At 50.8% G+C, this 22,539-nt stretch overlaps 3 protein-coding genes and 2 long non-coding RNA genes across 5 annotated transcripts; 2 read left to right on the top strand and 3 right to left on the bottom strand.

Annotated features, from left to right (window-relative positions):
* Positions 1-172: 172 nt before the first annotated feature.
* On the bottom strand, positions 173-1,277 carry H2AC25 (H2A clustered histone 25). Its single transcript, XM_070569966.1, has one exon. It carries the CDS (start codon positions 1,275-1,277, stop codon positions 885-887), a length of 393 nt encoding a protein of 130 aa, XP_070426067.1. The 3' UTR covers positions 173-884.
* Positions 875-4,311, top strand: LOC103560825 (histone H2B type 3-B). Its single transcript, XM_008535109.2, has one exon. It carries the CDS (start codon positions 1,589-1,591, stop codon positions 1,967-1,969), a length of 381 nt encoding a protein of 126 aa, XP_008533331.2. The 5' UTR covers positions 875-1,588; the 3' UTR covers positions 1,970-4,311.
* LOC103560826 (H2B.U histone 2) lies at positions 2,822-6,753 on the bottom strand. Its single transcript, XM_008535111.2, has one exon. The coding sequence runs from the start codon at positions 6,405-6,407 to the stop codon at positions 6,027-6,029; it is 381 nt and encodes a 126-aa protein (XP_008533333.2). The 5' UTR covers positions 6,408-6,753; the 3' UTR covers positions 2,822-6,026.
* On the top strand, positions 5,550-12,589 carry LOC139075205 (uncharacterized). The gene is made up of 3 exons (XR_011525372.1): positions 5,550-5,676; positions 10,770-10,860; positions 11,321-12,589. It is a non-coding gene; the product is annotated as an uncharacterized lncRNA (long non-coding RNA).
* Positions 12,590-16,974: 4,385 nt separating this feature from the next.
* LOC139075206 (uncharacterized) lies at positions 16,975-22,412 on the bottom strand. The gene is made up of 2 exons (XR_011525373.1): positions 22,144-22,412; positions 16,975-17,267 (listed from the first exon to the last, which is right to left on the bottom strand). It is a non-coding gene; the product is annotated as an uncharacterized lncRNA (long non-coding RNA).
* Positions 22,413-22,539: the final 127 nt, after the last annotated feature.

The following is a 22,539-nucleotide window of genomic DNA, read 5'->3' as shown; positions in this document are numbered from 1 at the left end:
ATAACAGAACATGGAGTTCACAATCATCTTAAGACCCTACATATATACTACTTAATCTGGTTCTGACAATATTCATTTGAAATTTACTGAATTCAGTTTTCTTTATCAAAGTACAAGCTATTTTACTAATTTTATCAATTTAAGGAGCTCTTTAATGTTTGACAGACCCAAATCAAACATAGTGAATTCCTTTAATGACGATCTTATTTACAACTGAATTTCCTTGAAAAGTTTACAATTCCTTTAAAAACATAGTTTGATTCTTTTTAAATGTTTAAAACCTAGCACACAAACCCATCCCAAGACTTTGTAAGAATTTCCAACCCAATAAATTAGATCAGTGAATTCCAATGGACCTCATGTTCTCTTCAAAGCTTTGCAATTTTGTCTCTCAAGCACTCATACATTTTAGTTGTAAATCATTAGATTTATATACCGAAATTTCAAACGGCAAATTTTGTCAAGATTAGGAGTATTTATAATATTCCGTTAATCGCCCCGGTTGTTCCTGAAATCCAAGATGCCTAGACGTAACCGAGTGATTTGAAGAGCCCAAGATAACCTGTCTCCGGCTATAATAAGGATACCTTCGGGATCACTGGGATCAGAACCCCAGGAAAGATTTGGGTGTTTCAAGGAAGGAGTAGACACGTGTCGCAGGAGTGTTGCCTGGATCGAACGAACAGGCAGGCCGGCCCCCCTCCGCTTCGGCGCACGCCCATCACGGTGGGGCCGGGCTCCCCGTGCGCCCGGACTGCAGCCGGCGCACACAGGAGCGGGCTCAGCGCAGCTCTTTCCTCGAAGCTGTGGGTGGCTCTGAAAAGAGCCTTTGGTGTCACGGGTGCCCGGGGGCGCACGGCCGTTCCCGGCCGGCCGCCGCGGCCTCACTTGCCCTTCGCCTTGTGGTGGCTCTCCGTCTTCTTGGGCAGCAGCACGGCCTGGATGTTAGGCAGGACGCCGCCCTGCGCGATGGTCACGCGGCCCAACAGCTTGTTGAGCTCCTCGTCGTTGCGGATGGCCAGCTGCAGGTGGCGCGGGATGATGCGCGTCTTCTTGTTGTCGCGCGCCGCGTTGCCCGCCAGCTCCAGGATCTCGGCTGTCAGGTACTCGAGCACCGCCGCCAGGTAGACCGGCGCGCCGGCGCCCACGCGCTCCGAATAGTTGCCTTTACGGAGCAACCGGTGCACGCGCCCCACGGGGAACTGCAAGCCTGCGCGCGAAGACCGCGACTTGGCTTTCGCGCGCGCTTTGCCGCCCTGCTTACCACGGCCCGACATTTCCGAACAGCAAGTGAACAGAGAAAAGACCTAAAAACCAAAACGCGAAATGACAAAATCAGCCGGCCCGTGAGCCTTTATATATGATCCGGAGGTAGGCGAGCCAGCACCGTCCCATTGGATGTCGACGGTAACCAATCAGAATAGGAAGCCGGCATCCCCTAATTTGCATATGCCTTTCCCAGTGATGACGTTACACTACACTTGACCCTATCAGAAATTAGACACTCCTAATCCTTCATTTGAATATAAGACTTATAAATAGAGTTGCTCAGAGGTTGGGCTTTTTTTAGTTAGAGAGATTCGCCATCATGCCTGACCCGTCCAAAGCGGCTCCCGCGCCGAAGAAGGGCTCTAAAAAGGCCGTCACCAAAGCGCAGAAGAAGGACGGCAAGAAGCGCAAGCGCAGCCGCAAGGAGAGCTACTCCATCTACGTGTACAAGGTGCTGAAGCAGGTCCACCCCGACACCGGCATCTCGTCCAAGGCCATGGGCATCATGAACTCGTTCGTCAACGACATCTTCGAGCGCATCGCCAGCGAGGCCTCCCGCCTGGCGCACTACAACAAGCGCTCGACCATCACGTCCCGCGAGGTGCAGACGGCCGTGCGCCTGCTGCTGCCCGGCGAGCTGGCCAAGCACGCCGTGTCCGAGGGCACCAAGGCCGTCACCAAGTACACCAGCTCCAAGTGAGGCGCGCCGCGCGCCCCGGAACCCAAAGGCTCTTTTCAGAGCCACCCACACGATCGAGAAAGGGGTTCGAACACGATGGAATGTTGTGTAAGCCCGGTTTCGTAAGCGCACTAGCGGTTCCCGGATTAGTGGGAGGGGCCCCGGCGGAACCGTGCGCGCGCGCTCGGGTGTACGAGACAGAAAGGCAAGAACGCTGACTGCCCTCCATAGAGACCGGGGACAAAAACTGGGGCGACAATGGAGCACTTTGCGTCCGCCCAGCACTATTAACGCAACACCAGGCGAAGTAGCTGTCAGCTCAAAGGGTTTTTGGCGGATGGAAAGTGCATTTCCGGCGCTTGCGCGCGTGACTCCGTTCAGGGCCCGGAGTGTCTCCGCATGGCGTGCGCCGTGTGGGTAAGGGGGCGCGGATCATCTACGCCAGAGAGATCTCGTACCACTGCCCCCACATCCGTCTCCCTGACGGGGGAGCCCGGAGGTGCACCAGAGGACGCGCCTGCTGAGGCCCCGGGTGTTGGCGCGCAGCTTCGGTGGTGGCGCCTGGCGCTGCATCCCTGCCTAGACTAGACATTTTTATTTTCGAGCAATGAACGTTTCCAAGAAAATGTTTACGTGGAGGGATCCTGCAATGGCAGGATGTTTTGAAACCGAAAAGGAAACGGAAGCTCGGTGAAAACGCAGCGCCTTGTGCGTGCAGCATGTAATAAGCCGACCCCTGGTGTGGGTAGCTTTAAGTCTGGGCCGATTGGGGGGGTGATCAATTTACGAAAAGAAGAATTTCTTTTCCCCAAACGAATTAGCTTTTCCCCCGTTAAGCCACATAAGTTTTTCATGAAGCTGTAGTGACGCACATTTGTCTTTCTTTGAATTCATGGTGTTTATTGGGAAAGTCATCTTGGCTCAGGGAAAGCTCTTCGGAATGAAAACTCTTAGCTCTGGAAAGGACATTGCCTGCTTTTTTCTTGGCTTGTTTTTTGTTTGTAAAAAAGAGATCCCTAATAACCGCTTCCTTGAGCCGTTTTGTGAATTAGATGTATTGAGAAGTGTCATGGTCTCAGGCAAGAAACAGATGTTCGATAAAAGATAATCGTGCTTTTGCAAATCGTCTGTCCAAAGGAAGCTAGTCGCGTGCCAGGCTGGGTGGGCGCGGCTGCGGAGGAAAGGTCCCCTGCCCCCAGCGTCTTCGGCAAGGCGGCTGGAAACCCCCATTCCTTTTCCCTCGTTGGGTCCGCTCTAAAAGAATTTTTTAAACTTTATACGTTTCAGACTTGGTATCTAAAATATTTTTATCGTTAATTGAAATAGTTGAAGGATGCAAATCCCAATATAAGACGCTTTAAAAACAAAATGATCAGATTAATCTTGTAAAGGTATCTTTTGGAATATCAATTTACTACCATAATTTATAAAATACGTGATCACGTTTCTCGTTAACGATGAGGTATTTTAGATGATTTTTTCTCCCTTAACTCATATTTCCATTCCACTATTGCCTTAGAATTTCATGCTAATATAAGATTTACTCTTTAGTTAAGTGTTTTATCTACCACTTTTCTCTACAAAAGAAGTATGTAAATTGAAATTTAAAAGTACTTGTAGGTAACAAAGTCAGTGTTTAAAAAATCCTGTGGACGGCACACAATTGTTGAAAACAAAAGCTTTGATAGATAATTATCAAACGAAAAACTTTAGTGAAATCTGCCGATTTTAATGAAACGGGTGGTGGTCCCTCCCTGCCTTCCTGTCTGACTCCCTTAGTTCATGCATCCATGGGCGTTTACAGTGGTGGTGTGCTTACAATGACAGCAGTATACAATGATAGCATGCTCTGTCTTTGTTTTGTTTTATAGATCTACGCTCTGAAACATTTCCAAAAATGAGAATGTAGAAATGGAAATCTTGTCATAGCTGTTTTACTCAGTTCTTTGCCTTCCTAGTTATCCAAAAATTAAACAGTGATCTGTCATCAAAAGTCAGCAACCTTAATCCTCTCAAGATACATACTATTTTCTGAACTGTAGAATCCAGTTCTCTCCTCTATGAAGCAGGGGTCTGTTTGCTGGCTGGGTCCAAGCCCTGAGCCTCTTAAATTGGGAGTGAATATCTTAATGATCACTCGCCACGTGAAATTTGTCTCTCAGTTCCACGAGGTTCTCTGCCTTAACGAGCTTAAAACACAAGTTTAATACAAGGAAACTGTCTCTAGCCGAGTGAGTGGAATAGATTGTGCTAGCAGAGATGACAAGACTGCTTAGTACCAAAAATGAAATGACGTAAAATGAACGTTACAATTCCCAAATACAATAATATAAAAATAAGTTTTGTTGTGTAGTAATGCAAAACATTAATTTCTCAGTCCTTTTGACTTCTCTGGGACACAATTAGCTTGAAGTAAACAAAAAAAAACGTTGCCTCTATTTGCTGAACAGTGGCGTTGAGGCTGCACAGGCAGCCCCAGCCTGTTTTCTGGGACCGAAGCTGTTAAGGAAGAGGCAAGAAGGTGACACAGGCCCTGCCATTGAGATTTTATGATCAAGAAAATTGGGACATACACAGAACCCATGTCTATAATGTTACAACTGAAAAAGGTGTTCAGTTGAAGGTTAAATGAAGGCAGTTCACCAGGCATCTGAGAATAGAGACAAAGGTAACTAGGATGCATCACAATGGAAATATTGAGTCTGAAATAACTAAGGTAAACGGTTAAACTAAAGACCTGGAACTGGGGGGATATTTTGCAGGTATACAATCTGAAATGCATTTGAGAGACTGCACCCCACTTGACCTAGAAATTTCAAGCCAAATTTGCTAGTTATTATGGCCTAAACCAAAGACTATGAAAGGGAGAAAAACTGTCCTTTTAAGAAGTAACTGCAAGTGCTAGACGATGAATTTACTACGTTGACAGTAAGAGGTTAAACTGCCGAATGCGTGGCAGTCACTGCAGATGGTGCGCGCCCTGAGGCCGCGGAAGTGAAACAGCCCCTGCCCAGCTGTGGGAACCCAGCCTCCGATGCCGCTCCCAGAAGGCGTTTTGGCTCTTGGAGACTGGGCTGCTCTCGGAGGCGTCCTCGGTGGTTTGGGAGTCACCAGCACCGTGGGACACCGCCTGGTCCCCCGTCAGGCCTGCACGCCTCATTTATGATGGGTCATCCATTATGCATACTGTGGTATGACTCACTGTTTTAAAAAGGTGCTACATTTGTTTTATTTTTCCCTCTCCCCAAAGCCGCCAGCACGTAGCTGTACGATGTTCCGGTCGTGCTGTGCGGAGCGTCACCTCGGCCCGGCCTGATGAGCCTGCCGCGACGGCACCCAGGATCCGAACCAAGTAAACCCCAGGCCGCCGAAGCAGAGCACGTGAACTTCGCCGCTCTGCCACAGGGCCGGCCCCCATTGACTGAAAGTGAGCTTAGAAAGTATATAGTTTCCGGGTAAAACATCACAATCTTCTGATCTGAGAGATTGTAGCTGAGAGAGAGGGAGGAGACCGGTGTCTGCGCGGTGGCCGTCTTGATTTTTCAAGCAGGAACGCGTACTGCCCACAAGGGGCTGCTTAGACTCAATGCTGCTAAAACGCTTCTCGCAGGAAGCTCCCGCGGCCGCCCTGTGGCAAAGGCGAGGACGCCCTAGGGCGCTGCGCGCCAACACCGGGGCCTCCCCGAGCACCACGGCCACACACGCGTCCCGACCCACGAGGGAACACGGTAAGGGGGAGGCAGCACGAGGCCTTCCTGGAGAAGGCGCGCCGGCACCAGCACGGCGCTCGCCCCGCGCAGACACGCAGGCCCCGTGTGGCGCACGCCCGCAAGCGCCGGGCCCGGGCCTTGTCCGGCTTCCGGCGGGGCCGAGGCTCACCCCGCGGGCCTCGCGGGTCGTACGCCGCTGGGTAAACCGCTTAGCTTGATTGCGGGACTCGCGTCCCCGTCACGCACGCCCGTCTCCCCCACAGCACCCACCCAACAGCCCGTCACAGCCAGACTACGTGGGACGCTCCTTTCTGAACAGGGAGGTGGCTCTGAAAAGAGCCTTTGGGTTCCGGGGCGCGCGGCGCGCCTCACTTGGAGCTGGTGTACTTGGTGACGGCCTTGGTGCCCTCGGACACGGCGTGCTTGGCCAGCTCGCCGGGCAGCAGCAGGCGCACGGCCGTCTGCACCTCGCGGGACGTGATGGTCGAGCGCTTGTTGTAGTGCGCCAGGCGGGAGGCCTCGCTGGCGATGCGCTCGAAGATGTCGTTGACGAACGAGTTCATGATGCCCATGGCCTTGGACGAGATGCCGGTGTCGGGGTGGACCTGCTTCAGCACCTTGTACACGTAGATGGAGTAGCTCTCCTTGCGGCCGCGCTTACGCTTTTTGCCGTCCTTCTTCTGCGCCTTGCTAATAGCCTTTTTGGAGCCCTTTTTGGGCGCCGGCGCCGAACGGGAGAGCTCTGGCATAGTGACGGATAGACAGAGTGACGCAGCCTAACGGGAGCGAGACGAGTGGAACGTAGCCTGGGCACCGCTATTTATCATCTCCATATTCAAATGAAGGCTCCAAAGCTGTACAATCCTATTGGATAGCCAGCCCGCCCGCCGCAGGGACCGCGAAAAGTTTATGTAAATAGTGGATCCCGGCTCTTCTTTCCTATTGGACAATAGTCCAACCAATCCGAAGGCGCGTCTGCTGCGCGCACGGAGTCAAGCAGAGCATCTTTGTTCAAACCATTTGTTGTAACGGGAGAGGTGTCTTCGTTTATTCCTGCCTGGACGGAGCGAAAACAGGAAATAAAAACCGGTTTTAAGCCCACGTCTCGGTCTTTTCTGGCTAGGAGGCAAATACAGGGGTCATTTCTTTCTGACGCCAAGAGGTAGGGAGGGAAAGTTGATGTTTATTCAGCAGAAGAATGGGAATGGGAGATTCCAACTGCCTTAACCATTTATTTCCAATATTTTTTCCCCCAAAAGCCAAGGAGATAAATTTCTCTTAGATTCGAGAGTAAATGCCAAAGACTCTTTAGGAAGGAGAGAAACTTGTACTAAAAATATATTAAGGTGCTTATATTGGAAGTGTAGCAACGGGGCCGGCTTAACTGGAGGGAGGAGTTGCATGGGTTTCAAAGGAAACACTAATCCTTCGTATCCTTATTAATGCCTAGGGGACAGAGCCCTCTGAGGTGACAGCCATATGCTGAGTGCTTGACATGGATGATCTCATGTAGTCTCATGTCTCCAAGGGTTCGATACTATTATTGTTCCCTAAGTACTCTTCAGAGCACAGGCTTATGGAACTGTTAAAAGAGAAACTAAGGTATATCAAACATTTTAAAAGCTTATTTGAGCAAAGTTTGATTCGAATGGGGCAGCATCCAATCTAATAGATAGAAAGGCGCTCTGAGAAGCCGTACAAAATGAGACTTTTATAGGCAGAAGGAAGCAGGAACAAGGAAGTTATACTAGGCAAAAAAGCAGGTTGGTTATTGCAAGGTTACTTTCCTTCAGGGAACAGCGGGGGTCTATCAGGCAGGTTACCTACCTAGTGCTGTGATTCCTGATTGACTGGTCAGGATTCCAATCTGGGAGAGCAGGAACTGTAATTAATAAGTCTTGGTTTGGTGACTTGGGGCCTTGCTTAAGTGATTCCGTTTGGGGACTGCTGTCTTGTTTTCAACAGAAGTCACCAGCTCCCAAGTTGTCTCCCCTATTAAGCTAATTCCTATGCACACAGGGTTAAATTCCCTTATTATTCTAACTCGCAAAGCAAATATAAGGTGTTGTGAACTCGCATTTCTCACTTATTTCAGCATCACCTGGCAAGTTCATTAGAAATGCTGCATCTTGGGCCCTGCCTCAAACGTATTGAGTCAGAATCTGCATTTTTAAAAGATTGGTAGGCATGTCAGGGTTTACGAAACTCTGGACTGGAGGTCATTCACCTGGCGGCTTGAACCAGCCAGAGCATTATCCAAACAGGCCAGGGAACAACAGCGCCCCCAAAAGACAAAATGGCTCACTGTGTTCAGGTTAGTTAGTAAGGTGCTTTCAAGATACCAAGACCAGCATACATTTGAAGCTGAAACGGGATACGTTGTTCCCTGGAAGGTTTGGGAATGAGGAAGATCAGGGAGGAGAGATGCGCCAGGGCCTCAACCCTTCAGATAGCCTGTGCTGGGCCCCCTCCCTCCTCTGCCCCTCCATTTCTGTAAACTGAGGAGGTCAATGCCTGCGCGATGGGGTGCTGAGAGTCAACGGGTGGGAGGCAGCCGGCAGGGTGCAGGCATGTATTTAGTGCTTAAGTCCTGTTGGCCCCCTTTCGTCCTCTCCTCAGAACTGACCCAGCAACAACCGGGGCTGCCTCAGCTGGGCTGCCTCTGTGCCCACGGCACATAAATACGGAGCATGAGCCTTTCTCTCTCCCACCAGAACATAGACTAAGCTGTAATCTCCAGGGCAAGAAATGTGTCTTCCATTTCTGAATCTCCAGGGTGAACACAGAGCTTGTCACATAGCAGAGGCCCAGTCAGTGTTTGTTGAATGAAGAAACCTGTATGCTGAGGCCGCGCCCTGTACATGCGAGTCCATCTTCTGAAGGCCATCGGGCATCTTGAGATTGCAGGTCCCCTGAGCCGCTTTGGACATGCTCAGCATTAGCCATTTTATCTGTTTACTTTAAAAATATGTAGTTTATCTAACAAACCTTTCTATAGAGCTCATTATGAACTAGGTAACCACTTAATAAGTACTTAACTCAATGTAGTGCTCATAACGGCCCTCCCAGGTGCGCGCTGTCAGCTCCATCTCACAGACAAATAGCAAGGGCGGAGGCAAACATGTCCCAAGGGAAGCAGCCGGTGAGGTGGGAGCTGGCGCTGGAAGTCTGGTGCTTGGCACCAGCTCCACGCTAACCACGACCTAGATTTTTTAACATTTGGATATTGAATCTCATTTAAAAGACAGACTAATATTTATCATGTGGTGTGTAGAAGAGAAACATTAACAAAATAAAAATGCATTGCTCTGTGTTTAAGTTTCTGAGGAAAAAACAAGTCAGAAATCTTAAGATTTCTACCGAAGAAGAAAGATGAAAGTACTGGAGATGAAATTGTGCTCAATTCCACAATTGCTGATTCCGTTTCTTAAAAAAAGTCTTTGAATACAAGCACCTTCAGGAAATAGACAAAAGCTTTCTTCTGGATCATTTATTCAACCCGTTTTTGTAACCATTACTGTTTTTTTATACCGGAGACTTAATGACCAATGCATAAAAATGATTGATCTCGCTCCAGCAGCACCGTTGGAAGCAGTCTGAAGCTTATCTTGCACAGGAGATCTTGATTTTACTCAAAGCAAAAGTCTCTCCTTTCGCCTGTAGATCTCCTTGGCATAGACCTCTCTGACCACAAGCTACCTTCTGTTCTTACAATTCGCCATGCTCAGCATGGCTTTCTGTCTCAACTGAGGCTCACTGGCAGAAGATATTGAAGCTGTTAACACATTTGTAATGTCAGGGAGGAAAGATTTTCCCTCTACCCTCCTGGGTTCAATAGCTAGGTCTATGAAAGAAACTGACAACAGGCAGGTTAACAGGAAAAAAAGAATCCCAGTTTATTCATGTTTAATATTGCATGCATGAGGACATCACAGGGGGAAAAAGTGAATATCCCAAAAGCGACGGGATTTCAGAGCTTAGATCTGTTTTCATAGGGGGAGTGGAGGGGGGATGTAGGCCTCTCAGGGAGAGTAAATGACTTCAGGAAAGATGACTGTGCCCTTAGGAGACCAGCCAGGAGGCATGACATTTGTGACCGAGTCTGGGTGTGCCCTTCTAGTCTGCCTCCAGTGACGAGTCAGTCTCTCTGGTTGAGGAGACTCCCAGGAGGGACTGATGGCAGCCGAGTTCCTCTGGAGGACCTGTCTTTAGGCAGACAGGATTTCAGAGAAAGCCTCTTCCAGCATTAGCTGTTTGTCAAGTGCCTTCAGCCCCAAATAATCAACACAACAACGTGGCGTATTTTGGGGCGGCCTGTCCTGAACTCCTTCAGCAGCAAAGGTATTCATCCCAGACATCTGTCATAGGAAATCTGTGACCGAGGAGCTTGAGGTTTGGGTAGGACGCGGTATGGATGTGTCACATGATCAGTGACATGATTTGTAGGGCCCGGAGCAAAATGAAAATGTGACTGCCTTGTCCAAAAACTATTAAGAATTCCTAGAAGACCACAGCAGAGCACTGAACAGAGCACTGGGGCATTCTCAGGGCAGCCCCGCTGTCTGCCCCGGTTCCAGCCCATGGCACTGTGGCCCTGGCTGCCCCTCGGCCTGCAGGCCCCATGCAGGAGGAGGGAGTGCTGGCTGTTTGTGCACACACAGTCCCCTCACCCTGCCTTGGTGCTGCCAGCCCCTGGAGAAGCTGGTTCTCCCACCAGGTCCTGGTGAGGTTTCTTGGCTTCCTTGTGGCATGGGAAGGCTTGGAAGAAAAGGTGGAGTGGGATAGGAGGAGAGCGTTTCTGGGAATGGCTTCAGGTAAGTTCTAAGGCTCTAAGATTTGGAAATTGCTCTGCTCCCACACAGAGGCCGGTCAGTGCCAGGAAATCAGGATCAGAATTAATGGACTGAATGTTTATGTCCCCCATCCCCAAATTCATATGTTGAAAACCCTAATCTGCAAGGTGACAGTATTTGGAGGTGGGGCCTTTGGGAGGTGATTGGGGTTAGATGAAGTCATGAGGGTGGCCCCATGGGGGGGTTAGCGTCCTCATAAGATGAGGAGGAAAGAACTTGCTTTTTCTCTCTTTTTCTCTGTTCCACTTGAGCACACAGTGAGAAGGTGGCTGCCTGAATCTGGAAGAGTGCTCTCACCAGAACCTGACCATGCTGGCTCCTTGACCTTGGACTTCCAGCCTCTATAACTGTGAGTAGCTGTCTGTGGTGCTTGTCAGAGTGGCCCGAGCTGACTGAGGCAGCTGTCTTGGGATAAAGACCAACATCATGTATTGACAGATGGCACACTATAGGGCAAACTGAGGTTCTCCTTGTGAGAAAGAAAGGAAGGAAGAAAGGAGGGGGAGAGGGAGGGAGGAAGAAAATGGAAGGCGAAGAGTGGGGTAGAGAAAGTCAAAGAGCAGAAAAGGAAAGATGGTGGCTGGCAGCTCAGCCTCACATTGCTGTCTCGCTCTCTTTTTTTTTTTTTACTACAGTGGAATCAGTTCTATTATACTAGCTATTATTCAAATCAAATCACTCAGTCTATAAAACAGAATCCAGGTGGGGCTGGGAGTAACAGCCTGAAAGAGTAATTTTTAAATGAATTTAGATGATAAAAGAAAAAAAAAAAACCCAAAATCAAAACTTTTTTTTCTTAATGGTTGTAGAGTGCAGTGCCTGGTGCTGGTAGCAAGTCCATAAAAACACTGAATGAGCAATTGCGTGAAATGAGCAGTTTATCCTCCCTGGTTTCTCTGCAGCGCGATGACGCCATCCTTTTCCACGAGCACGTGCAGGGAGCTCTCTCCTCACTCAGCCAAGAAACCAGGTCTCTTTAAAATTCTCAGAAACGAGCATTTCCTATAAATGAAACATTGCAGTGGCAAACAGAGATGTTGGGTTTTTCCTCCCTCCGTGGAAGCTGATTCTCTCCATATGGGGGCAGCTAAGGTAACGCTGCGCACACAGCCTGCTGGGAGGGAGGGAGGAATCTGCCTGGAGGCAGCACCCTGCAGATTCGCAAAGCACACCTCAAAAGCTTCCTGAGGATGAGTTTTAATCCTTGGGGTTCAGCCAGAGGAAGGTGGGCGGGTCAAATTACAGGGCGTGTTATGGAGCTTTGCAGAGAAAAGGCAAATGCTTGCAGGATTGAGAAGAGAAAGACGGCTTGGCCAGCCATAGTCCTCCAGCACAGCTTCCGGCGCGCTCCCTGCGGACAAAGGCCGTCTTCTTGCCGCCACCCGAGATGCCCCGCGTGGCGGGGGCCGGGGACCCCTTCTCTCCAATGCCCTGCCCTCCGCTGCGCCCGCACCGAGGGCCTCTGGACCCACGTGCGCAGGACCCGAGATAGGCAGGTGTTGGCCTTCGTTCTGCCCAAGGTGACCGGGTCGCTTTCCGGGGTGATCTTTTCCAAGCGACCGTTTCCATTTTATTTCGGCAACTAGAAAAGAGGAGGTCTGCAGTGAAATCCCAGAGGCAGGTGTGAAGGGAGGGCAGGCGACCACAGCTGGGGCGGTGAGACAGGACGGTGAAAACAAGTGTGAGAAACAGCAGCGCGCACGGCGATGGCCGCACAGCCTGCGGACTTGGTGAGCGCCTTCCCGTCTCGGCGCCCGGGCAGGACACGCTCACCCCTGGGTCCTGAGCGGCCCGGCCACCCTGGGAGGGACCGCGCGCGCCCGGGCTGGGGTCTGTGCGGCGCAGAACGCTCCGGAGGCCGCGCCCGAGCTACGGGCGGTTCTGGTCACATGTTCTTCGACCAGAGTGACCCCCCACCACGTGTATACCGTTTACTTCTCTTACTTACTGTCCAGGTATAGTGATTAAAGTATCTTAAGGGGCGTTGAGAGTAAATGTAGCAGCTTCCAGCAGTGTTGGAGGAGATATAAAACAGAAAACACATGGATCTGAAAACGAGACTTAAGGAGATTTTATAACAGGAGTATTTCTTTACATTTCGTATTTTTATATTTTCAGGAACGGTGGTCTGGACCTGGGAAAGCAGAGCTGTGGGGATGGGGGGAGGGGGACGGGGGGGGGCGGACCGCCGGCCTCTCCCCCGACACATCCGGGGACACGCCAGGCCCGCCCCGGGCTTTATTCAAGGACCCCCGCGCCCCGCCCCCAAGCAGCCGCATTCCTGCGTCACACGCGTGTCAGGAAATCACGAGGACACGAAAGACAAGGGGAGGAAACATTAAGGCAGAAATGTGCATAAAACGACAGATTCCGAACTCAGAAACCAAACGGAGGGGCGCCGCACAGGCCGTGGAATAACGGAAAAATGGAAAACTCGAGAAGGCGCCTCAGCCAATCGGTTTCTCCTGAGGAACGGTTTGGATTGAGTTTGAACCAATCGAGACGGGTCCTTTCGAAAAAGACACCAGAGGCTGCTGCTCCTTCTGGTCCAGCGCGGGCGGTCCCTGGACCGTGCCGGCCAGTGGGGGTCTGCGCCCCCCGACACCCCTCTGCGTTCGGGCACTCCCGCGCTCTTGTACTCCTCATCGCCCCTGCGTCCCCGCGCCCCTGCGCTGCTGTAGGCCTCGAGCCCCGCTGCCCGCCCACCCGCGCTGCGCTCCTTGCGCCCCCGGCGCCCCATCGCCCACGACTCCAGAGCGAGGCGGCCTGGAGGGGTTCTGTGGCCCCTGGCCTGTGCACCATCCATTCTCCTCGAGCCCCGCGCATCCCCGTCGCGCCCAGGGACCCCCAGCGCGCGCACCGCATCCGCGGGGAGTCAGCCAGAGAGGGCAGCCCGGGCTCTGGACTGGCTCTTCCCAGAGCCGCCCGCAGTGTCAACTGACTTGGAGTTTCTTTCTCGACGCTCTTGGCTGTTCTTTCGTCATCTTGGCAGGCCCAGAATTTTGGGAGAGGTGGGGCTTTTCCGGCACGTTTAGGAGGGAGAGAGTCGTGGACAGGGTGGGGATGATGGTTTCGCGTTTGGAATTCTACATCCATAAATCAGGCGCAGACAGGGAAATAGGGTCGCCACCAGGTCTCCTTAAAGGCTCCCTCGAGCCGATTCCAGAGACCCCGGCCGCGTCTTCTGGTATTATCTGCACTTCAGATTCTCTACCTAGCACCCTTCCTGAGTCTTGTGCTGGGACTCCAAATAAATTCTAAAATCTAAGCACAAATTACCTTTCTGGAGAAGTAACAGCCTCCTGCAATTTCCCCAAAGCAGGAATGGGCTCAGGAAATGGTTTTCCGGGGGGCTGAGGTGCAGTGGCCAGTGACCGGGCCCAGTGGCCTTTGGTTGGCAGAGTACCCACACCTGCATGGGTTTCCCAAATGGCACATGCGACTATCTGCCTGTTTCCCTGCTCCTTACTCCACTTCTCCCCACCTGTAGTAACACCTTTTCCTGAATTTTTCCCTATTATACAGATTGGGGGGGGGGGGCAATCATTTTGCAAAATGTGCTTCTGATAAGAGAGATTTATCTGGTTGTTCTTAGGGCTTCCCTTCAGATTTTCGAGGGCCGCGCTAATCCTTTTCCCTGGCTGTGTAACTCCCGGCGCCCGCACACACCCTGTGTAACTCAACCTTGCCACTGTGGACTGATCTTCACTTTTATTCCACGGCTTTGTTTTTCCACAACGAATGTTTGGTTTTGCCTTTAGAAGTAAGCAGTTTTAATGCTATTTGCAACTTCCTCGGAATTTAGAAAGGAGATGGGTGCTGCTGCTCCTGGAAAAATGTCAGATAACCTGTTCTTACCAGGATGGGCTGAATGAAGGCACCAGGCCGTGTCTGAAGGGATTTAAAAAGCAGTCACAAAGGCCCAAACGTGAGCTTCTGTCCACTCCACGTCTCTGTCTGGGATGGCACTACACACAGACAGCCCAGGTGATGGCACCTGTGCTCCAGCCTCAGTTCCCATCCATGACCACATTGCTCCTCCTGGTTCCGTGGGTCGGCCAGCACCCCAGGACAGCTTTGGTGCAGTTCCCATAGGGGCAGGGATTTGGGATGAGCCCCCCAGATCCGCGAGAACATCCATCTTTGCTCTTGGCCTCTCTACAACCAGTCCACTTTTCTGCATCTGGGCATTGGGACGTCCCGGAACCTGGTCACATCCCCCTCCCACATAAGCCCTTGCTCTGCACATGGCCACCGGACAATCACCCTAAATCTCGAGCTTGCAGCCCAGCCACACCCCTGCCACCTCTGGCTCTGGGCCTTGTCTCACTGTTTTAAAATATAGGGATTTTATTAGTAGTAGTAGTGTTCAGGCATGGTGAGACTAACAGATCAGGACATGACTGTTATTGAAAAGATAGCTGTTGTCCTCACAGATCCCAAAGGAGGGGACAGCCACACCAAGCAGGGCCACGTGGAGTAGCCCTCAGTCTGTCAGGAGGCAGAGGAGTGAGGGGAAACCGTGGGCAAGGCCTTTGCTGTGGTTTCTGCGGAAAGGTGAGGTTAAGGCAAATAGGCTCAGGATTGGCTAGTTTGAGTAATTTCAGCAGGCTCTGGGCCGTAGGGGCTGTCCCCAGCTGTCTGGAACCTGCCCTGGGGCGACGAGGACGGGGGACAGTGGCCCAGAGTGTGAGGGGAGACGCTGGGTGTGGGCTCTGCATCGGCGGGCTCGCACTCGAAGGGCGTGCTCTGGGTGAGCTGTTTCCTGCCTGCAGGAATTGGCCAGCTGTGGGAGGGGCAGTCCCTGCAGGGTCCGCCCCTGGCGTCAGGGGGTCAGGATGCACAAGGCAGAAGGCGTGGTCACTGTAGCTGCCCCGCCCCTTCTCCCGGGAGCGCCCCTACTCTGCTCGCCGGGCTGCTTGTGCGGGTGCCCTGTCTACGTCTCCGGGTCCTCCTTCTCCTGTTCTTTACGTCCATCCAGATGGCCCCGCACTCTGGGAAAGTGAACCTGGAGGTCCATAATAATACCAGCTCACCCGGCAACCCTGACCCGGGCTCCGGGCAGCTGAGGAGAGACTAGGTGGTCCGCCTGCGGCGGGCAGCCGAGGAGCCTGGTTCTGCAGGGGCCTCAACAATCAGAATCGGAGGGCTGAGCTCAGGACACACCGCTGACGTCCTGCCCTAGAAAGAGGCCCCTTTCCTAGAACTGAGCTGTCAACTTGTATCTCCCTCCTGTGTCCCATCTCCAGGGAGATGACTGTCACGGACATGGCTCAGTGTGCGATCCTTGGAGTGTGCAAGAACCCAAATTCCCAAAGTTGAGCCAGGAAGGAAGCGCCCTGGTGCTCTCTCCCTCGCGGGGCGTCGGGGAGTGTTGTGGGCTGATTGTGCCCCTCCCCAACTCGCATGTTGGATCCCCGATGCCCAGGACCCCAGAATGGAGCTGGACTTGGAGGCTGGGCCTTTAAAGAGGTGATGAAGGTAAAATGAGGTCACTGGGCTGGGCCCTGACCCCACGTGACTGGTGTCCTCATAAGAAAAGGAGATGAAGACACACGTGTGGATGAACGACTGATGGGGGCTCGGTGAGTCGAGGAGTCAAAACAAAGATTTCTTGGACTCTCGAGGTCTGGCAGTAGTGCTCTTTCATTCAGAGAATAGCATGGAATAGCGTGGGGACAGGGCCCATGGGCAGTGAAGAGCTGCAGGCATGGGGACAGGACCCTTGGGCAGTAAGAGCTGCAAACATGGGGACAGGACCCATGGGCAGTGAGAGCAAGCATGCAATTAGGGTAGGGCTAAATTTAAGACTTAGGTATGTGAGTTATCTCTTTACAAGACAAAGGAAAGATTATGTAAAAAAAAGTCCTTAAAATGGTATCAGTGCAGGTGGGGTCTGGTTATTGGGTAGTCCTATAACTTTAGGTAAGAATCAGATCGGATCAGGTCAGGACATCCTATGCTTCCTGGAGGATGATACAGATAGGTATGTAGGGCAGGTCACCTTGAGCTTCTCTCCTGGGCAGCCTTGATCCTCATGAATGACCCTGTGAGGACATGGGGAGGAGATGGCCATCTACACACCAAGGAGAGGCCTCAGCAAGAAGTGGCCCTGCTCACGCCTGGACCTCTGACCTCCAGCCTCCGGAGTGGGAGACAATGAACACTGTGGGTTGAGCCCCCCTGTGGTGTTTGTTATGCAGCCCGAGCTCACTGAGACGAGATATTGCAAGTTTTGGACGGAACTGCGAGAGGTGGCTCTTGAGTTTGAGGAATGTACAGGGTTGGAAGCAGGCTCTTGAGTTCACGTCCACACTCTAGTCGACGGACAACCAGGTTACAGCTGACAACCCCATCCTGTGATCTGAGCCGAGATGCTATTGTAAGGGAGGAGGACATTTCCTCTCCCCAAATGTGGGTTCGTCTGGCCAGAGAACGAATTAAATTCACATGAGACAGAATAGCAAGAGAAAATTAAACAAGGCTTTATGAGGAACCATGGCCCGGGGCCTTTCTTCCCGAAGGAAGAAAGGGCACCAAAGAAGTGGGGTGCACATAGTGGTTATATACCCCCAAACAGGGTGTTTCACATGTGATTGAAATGTCCCTCCCACAATAGTCACAAGATTGCCCCGTCAGCACAGCGCTTGATGGACACAGCAGGTAGTGGTCTGCTGTCTCGGAGGGCGTAGCCGGAGGCAAGTCGATTGTCTGGAGCTGGGCCATCACGGGTGAGCTCAGCAATCAGTTCCTTCCCTAAGGAAAGATGCTTAATCCTTAAAGAAATGCCAACGTTGGGAGGGGGAGGGGAGTCAGTTACAGGAGGTTACCAGACTAGCACAATAAAATGCAGATTTAAGTCTTTGCCTTTGGTATTGATTAAGAGTTTCTAGAGAGAAGGTCATCTCCTTTCTTCTTCCTGGTACAGAGAGGGAGGCACCTTTTACAGATAGAGATTTACCTTACAAATGCAAATGTGTGCTAACAAAGGGCAAGTTCCATTCCTCAGAGCCTCCTTCCCTGTTCCAGTTTATCAAAAGCAATCAGCCTCAAATAATCCTGATGCCAAAGAGACATATCTTGGGGTGGCCAATTTCAGGTCCCCACACTATCGTCCACTCCCTCAGGGCCCTATTCTCTACTTCCTTAGGGCCCTATCGATCATTCCGTCAGGACCCTGGGAAAGAAACTCCAATTTGCTTGGGTCGGGATAATGTAATAGTTTTAGACTTACTTATATGTAAATATATATAGTGGCTCAAAGTCTTAGAATTATTATTACTAGTATTGATTTAAGTTTAGAAATACCATCAGTATGTTTGGGTTTTTACTTTTATTTACTTTTTTTTTTGAGGAAGATTAGCCCTGAGCTCGCTGCTGCCAATCCTCCTCTTTTTGCTGAGGAAGACTGGCCCTGAGGTAACATCCGTGCCCATCTTCCTCTACTTTATACATGGGACGCCTGCCACAGCATGGCTTTTGCCAAGCGGTGCCATGTCTGCACCCGGGATCCGAACCATTGAACCACAGGCCGCAGAGAAGCAGAACGTGTGCACTTAACCTCTGCCCCACGGGGTCGGCCCCAGGGTTTTTAGGATTTAAATTATTTCACAGTTTTGACATCTAAAATGTCTAAAAGATTAGCGTTATAATTGCAATTAAAATGTAAAATTGAGTAATTGGTTTTGATGTGATTTTGAAGTTGAAAACCTAGAACATTGTCCAAAGTTTGTTATAACACTGGAATGTTCAAGGAAACTTAACATTCGCCATTTGTAAGTTTAATCATTAGTTTTAGGAGTCGGCAGGCTCCTGGGGAGGGCAGGGATTGCAGCCAGCACACCTTCCAGGTGCTTCCTGGCAGCGATTTGGACCCCGGCCTGGCTCCTGGGCTGTAGGGTGCGGGTGGTAGTGGCAGTTACCTGAAATGTCTCCTGAGAGGTCCTCTCCATGTCCATCTGGCTCCTCAGCCCAGCAGGTGACCCCAAGGCCTTCCAGTGTCCTCTTAATCATCTCCCCTTTTTCTTCCCCTGGTCCCTGGCTGATACATGACTCTGTGCAGTCCAGTCCTGCCCAGAATTCACTGTCTCTGGCTGGTGCTAGGCCCAGCCCCCAACGAGAGGTCTGACTGCTTGGTACTCAAGCCCTTTCTCTGGTCATGGCCATGACGTCAGTGACCAGCACAACACCCACTCTGGACTTTGGTTGAGGCATTCAAAGAGAGGGGCTCTTGTTTGTAAAAGGATTGACTCCAATTCCAGTGTGGAGTGGGGTGTGTTTCTCCACAGCACCAAACAATTCTGCATCTCCAGCGGGGGTCCCACCATTCAACTCCATTCTGACACTACCAACCTGAGGTGGCGTCAGATCCCACAGGTTAAGGGCTCAGTCCTACAAGACCACCCCTCCTTCAGATGCCAGGTATCACCTGTGCACCTGACCACTGGCTCCAGATCAGAGACTCCCCGACCCCTCCCCGGTTGGACAAGTTTGCTGGAGCGGCTCACAGAACTCAGGAAACATTTTGCTTGCCAGATTGCCTGTTTCTTGTAAGAGCATATAACTCAGAACCGCCAGGTGCAGAGACGCACAGGGTAGGTCCAGGAAAGGGCCCCGCGCTCCCACCTCCTCTCCGAGAACACTGCCCTCCTCCAGGCACCTCCACGTGCCCACCAACCCACAAGCTCTCGGAATCATCCTTTTGGGTCTTCTGGAGGCTCCATCACATAGACTGATCAAATCATGGCCCACTGGTGATCCAGAAGTTCCAGCCCCTCCCCCCTCCGGGGCTCCAGGGTGGGACTGAAAGCTCCGGCCTCTAATCACGTGTTTGGTTCCCCTGGCGACCAGCCCCATCCTCAGGGGCTGTCCAGAATCACCTTGTTAGTGTAAACTGAGGTGTGGGTGACAGGGGCTGGTTGTGACTGTCAAGACCCCTTTATGGCTCTCATCACAGGAGAGTCCAGGGAGCTCTGTGCCAGGAACGGGATGAGACCGAATATATACTTCTTATTATAAATCACAATATCGCAACCACAATGAATTCAAATTTACTTCCTAGTAAGTTGTATTTCTTAGTCCTAGTTCTGCCTTTTGAGAGCTATGAAAATTAATTACTTTCCATTTCTTTTCCATGTGCCAGACAGGAAATTTCCATGGAATCAAATCTTAACCTGACCACCCTCGTATCTTCAATTGTTTCCCCTACACACATCACTGAGGGTCTCTTTACCAACCCTTTCGGTACACCCTGGTTTGTGAGAATAAAACTTAAAATAGGGTAACCCGAAATGCAATAAAACACACACATCAAATACACAAGGCAAATGTGGAATTACAAATTCCTCTAATTAAAACTCTAGGGGAAGAAAAAACATTTTCCTCTGTCCGTCTTAGGTTCATTGGCTGGGGCCCCGTAAATTAGTGACAAAAAAATAGATTAACAAGAGAAAAACGGTTTATTAGTGTGTGTAGCACACATCAGGGAGGAGAAAACTCAGTGGTGAGTATCTCGAAGGGGTGGTTAGAACTTGGGCTTCTAGAGCATCTTAACAAAGAATAAATGTACAGAGAAGCGACAAGACAAAGAAAAAGGGTTTGGGGCTTCCAAGGGTGGTAAACTGTGGGAAGGTAAATATTTGGGTGAAGTTAATGGACAATAAAGGTTATTAGTGCAGGTCCATTTTGGCACTGACTTTCTCCTTCGTGGCCATAAAACTTCCCCCAAGAGGGCATTTATGGCAATTCTCATTTCTCAGAAGTTTCTGCTTTTGGTCAGATAAGGAGCCCCGGGTAGGCATCTTTCTGTATCTGTTGATTCTCACTTGCTTCCAGCTCCAAATCTCTATGCTGAAGGGGGACATTTTGGAGTGGCGGATTCCGATACCCTTCAGAATCCTTACTTTCTATTCCTGGTGGTCTGCATTTTGGTTGCCTTTAAAAAAACTTTATCAAACTCTTATATTCTCTGTAAGAGAACTTTTTCAGAGTTGCCAATTTAATCCCTGAACATTTTATATCAATCCAATTAAAATACAAGTTTGAGAGAAAGAAAGATGGTTTAGAACCCAATAAATTTGGAGTTCTGCCCTTTTGTGGTGAGGCATTTTCTGACTTATTCAAAGTGATGGGAATTCAAGAGCACGAAGATACCCAGAGACCAGCAAGCATCCTACTGTCCTGTGGGTTTTTATTAAATATAATTCCGAGCAATAATCCAGACCACCACCAGCTCCGATTCTGCCTCTGACATGAAAGTGGGAGTCTTCAGTTTTCTGGATGGTTCGAGGCAGATGAGGGAGAGCATGCGCCTCTCCGCCCCCCCCCCCCCCAACCTTGTCCTCTAACAGCACCTGCTAAATCTCTCACCTGGAGGGTGCAGAGGAGGGTGTGGAAGAGGAGGCTGGGGGAGAAGTGCAGGGTGACTCCTCTCAACCCGCCTTGGAAGTGCAGATGCTGCACAACTCGGATTCTGCTGGCATTAAGGAAGAAGGACGGTGTGATATCACGATTGGAACCTCCGCTCCACAGCCATGCCCTCAGATGCACAGGTGACACCTGGACCTGGGATTCCGTCTGAAGTGGGGCGAGTCTTGGAAGACTGACCCCAACCTGGGATGCGATCTCCAGGCTAGCAAGGTCAGTGCTGAGTTAAATCGTAGGACACCCAGTGGTATCGTAGAGAATCGCCTGGTGTGGGGAACAAACTCCACAAAGTACTTGGGAGAGGGAATAGGGCTATGAAACGTTTGCTGTTCCTCATTTCCACAAGTCTCTTGTGCACTCATTTTCAGATTGGTGGCTACTACAATTTGCTGAGCCAGTCCCCTACCATTGGAACTTTAAGGTTTTTGTTTTTTTCCAGAGTGATATGACAAACATTTCTCCGAACCAAACCAAAAAACGCTTTATTTGCTTTTATTTTGGGTTATTTTTATAGAACACATTTTGAGAAAAGGAATTCCAAAGGTAATGAAAAATCTGCAGGTCCTTAATACATATTGTTACATTGCCTCCCAGAAACAGTATCTGCAAAATCAGGTTTTTGGGGTCTGCTAACTCAATAGCGGAAAAAAAAAATCTCATTTGTGTCCCTATTTCTTAACAACCGGTCAGAGTGTCTATTTTTTCTCACGTCTACTTGGCATTTGTGTTTTTTCTGTGGACAGAGAAATCACATCGGTGGGGGCACGTATTTTTCCATTGTACTTTTCTGTACCAAATTTGATGAACCCTTTGTGTATTTGTGGCTGAAATTTCTCTAGTTTGCCGTTAGTGATTGTGCCTGGTTATGTTTCCCTCTCACAAGATTAATGGAGTTTACTCAAGTGACTTTTTTTCTTTTCTTTTTTTTTTTTTTTACTTTTCTCTAGACCACGTTCCTAGTTTACCCAACAAATCATCCAGTGCTTTTCTCCTTCTGACCACCACCGCACAGGACAAAACCCAGCTCTCCAGCCACGCTTCCGACTGCCCATTTAGTGCATTTCCAAGTATATACCAGATTTTTAAAAACTCCCACAAAACCGGAAAGCAATACCTCGGAAAATGTTGAACTTCTATGGAATGACAGATACATTTTTTAAAGAATTGAAAAATCACGTAATGCCAAATTACAGTGAACTTTTTTTACCTGCGCGATTGGTTGCTTCCAAAGTAAAAAACAGATCGGTCCTCCCAGAGACCTTTTTGTTCCCCAAAGAAAAGCTAACAGACGTCCTGGGGCCATGGCTGCGGGTCTCCTAGGACACCTCCGCTCGGAGTCAAGGGGCGCTTCCCGGCCTCCGGAGCCCCGCGCCCGGCCGCGAGGGGCCGTGGACTCCAGGCCCCCGCCCCGCTGCGGGACGGAGGCTCGCGGGGCGGCCCCCGCGGGAGGCCCAGGCAGGGCGAGCGCGCGCCACAGGCCCGCCCGCAGGCCCACGCGGGGCGGTCGGCGCGGAGGCGCACGCGCAGGAGGCCCGCGCCGCCGGCCTCAGCCCCGCCCGCCCCGCGTGGACGTTGCGCCGCGGGGGGCTGTGTGCGTGTGCAA

The sequence above is a fragment of the Equus przewalskii genome, chromosome 13, assembly GCF_037783145.1.
Source record: "Equus przewalskii isolate Varuska chromosome 13, EquPr2, whole genome shotgun sequence".
NCBI lineage: Eukaryota > Metazoa > Chordata > Mammalia > Perissodactyla > Equidae > Equus > Equus przewalskii.
The sequence above is the reverse complement of the archived record's forward strand: the minus strand, read 5'-3'. Positions and strand labels throughout refer to the sequence as shown.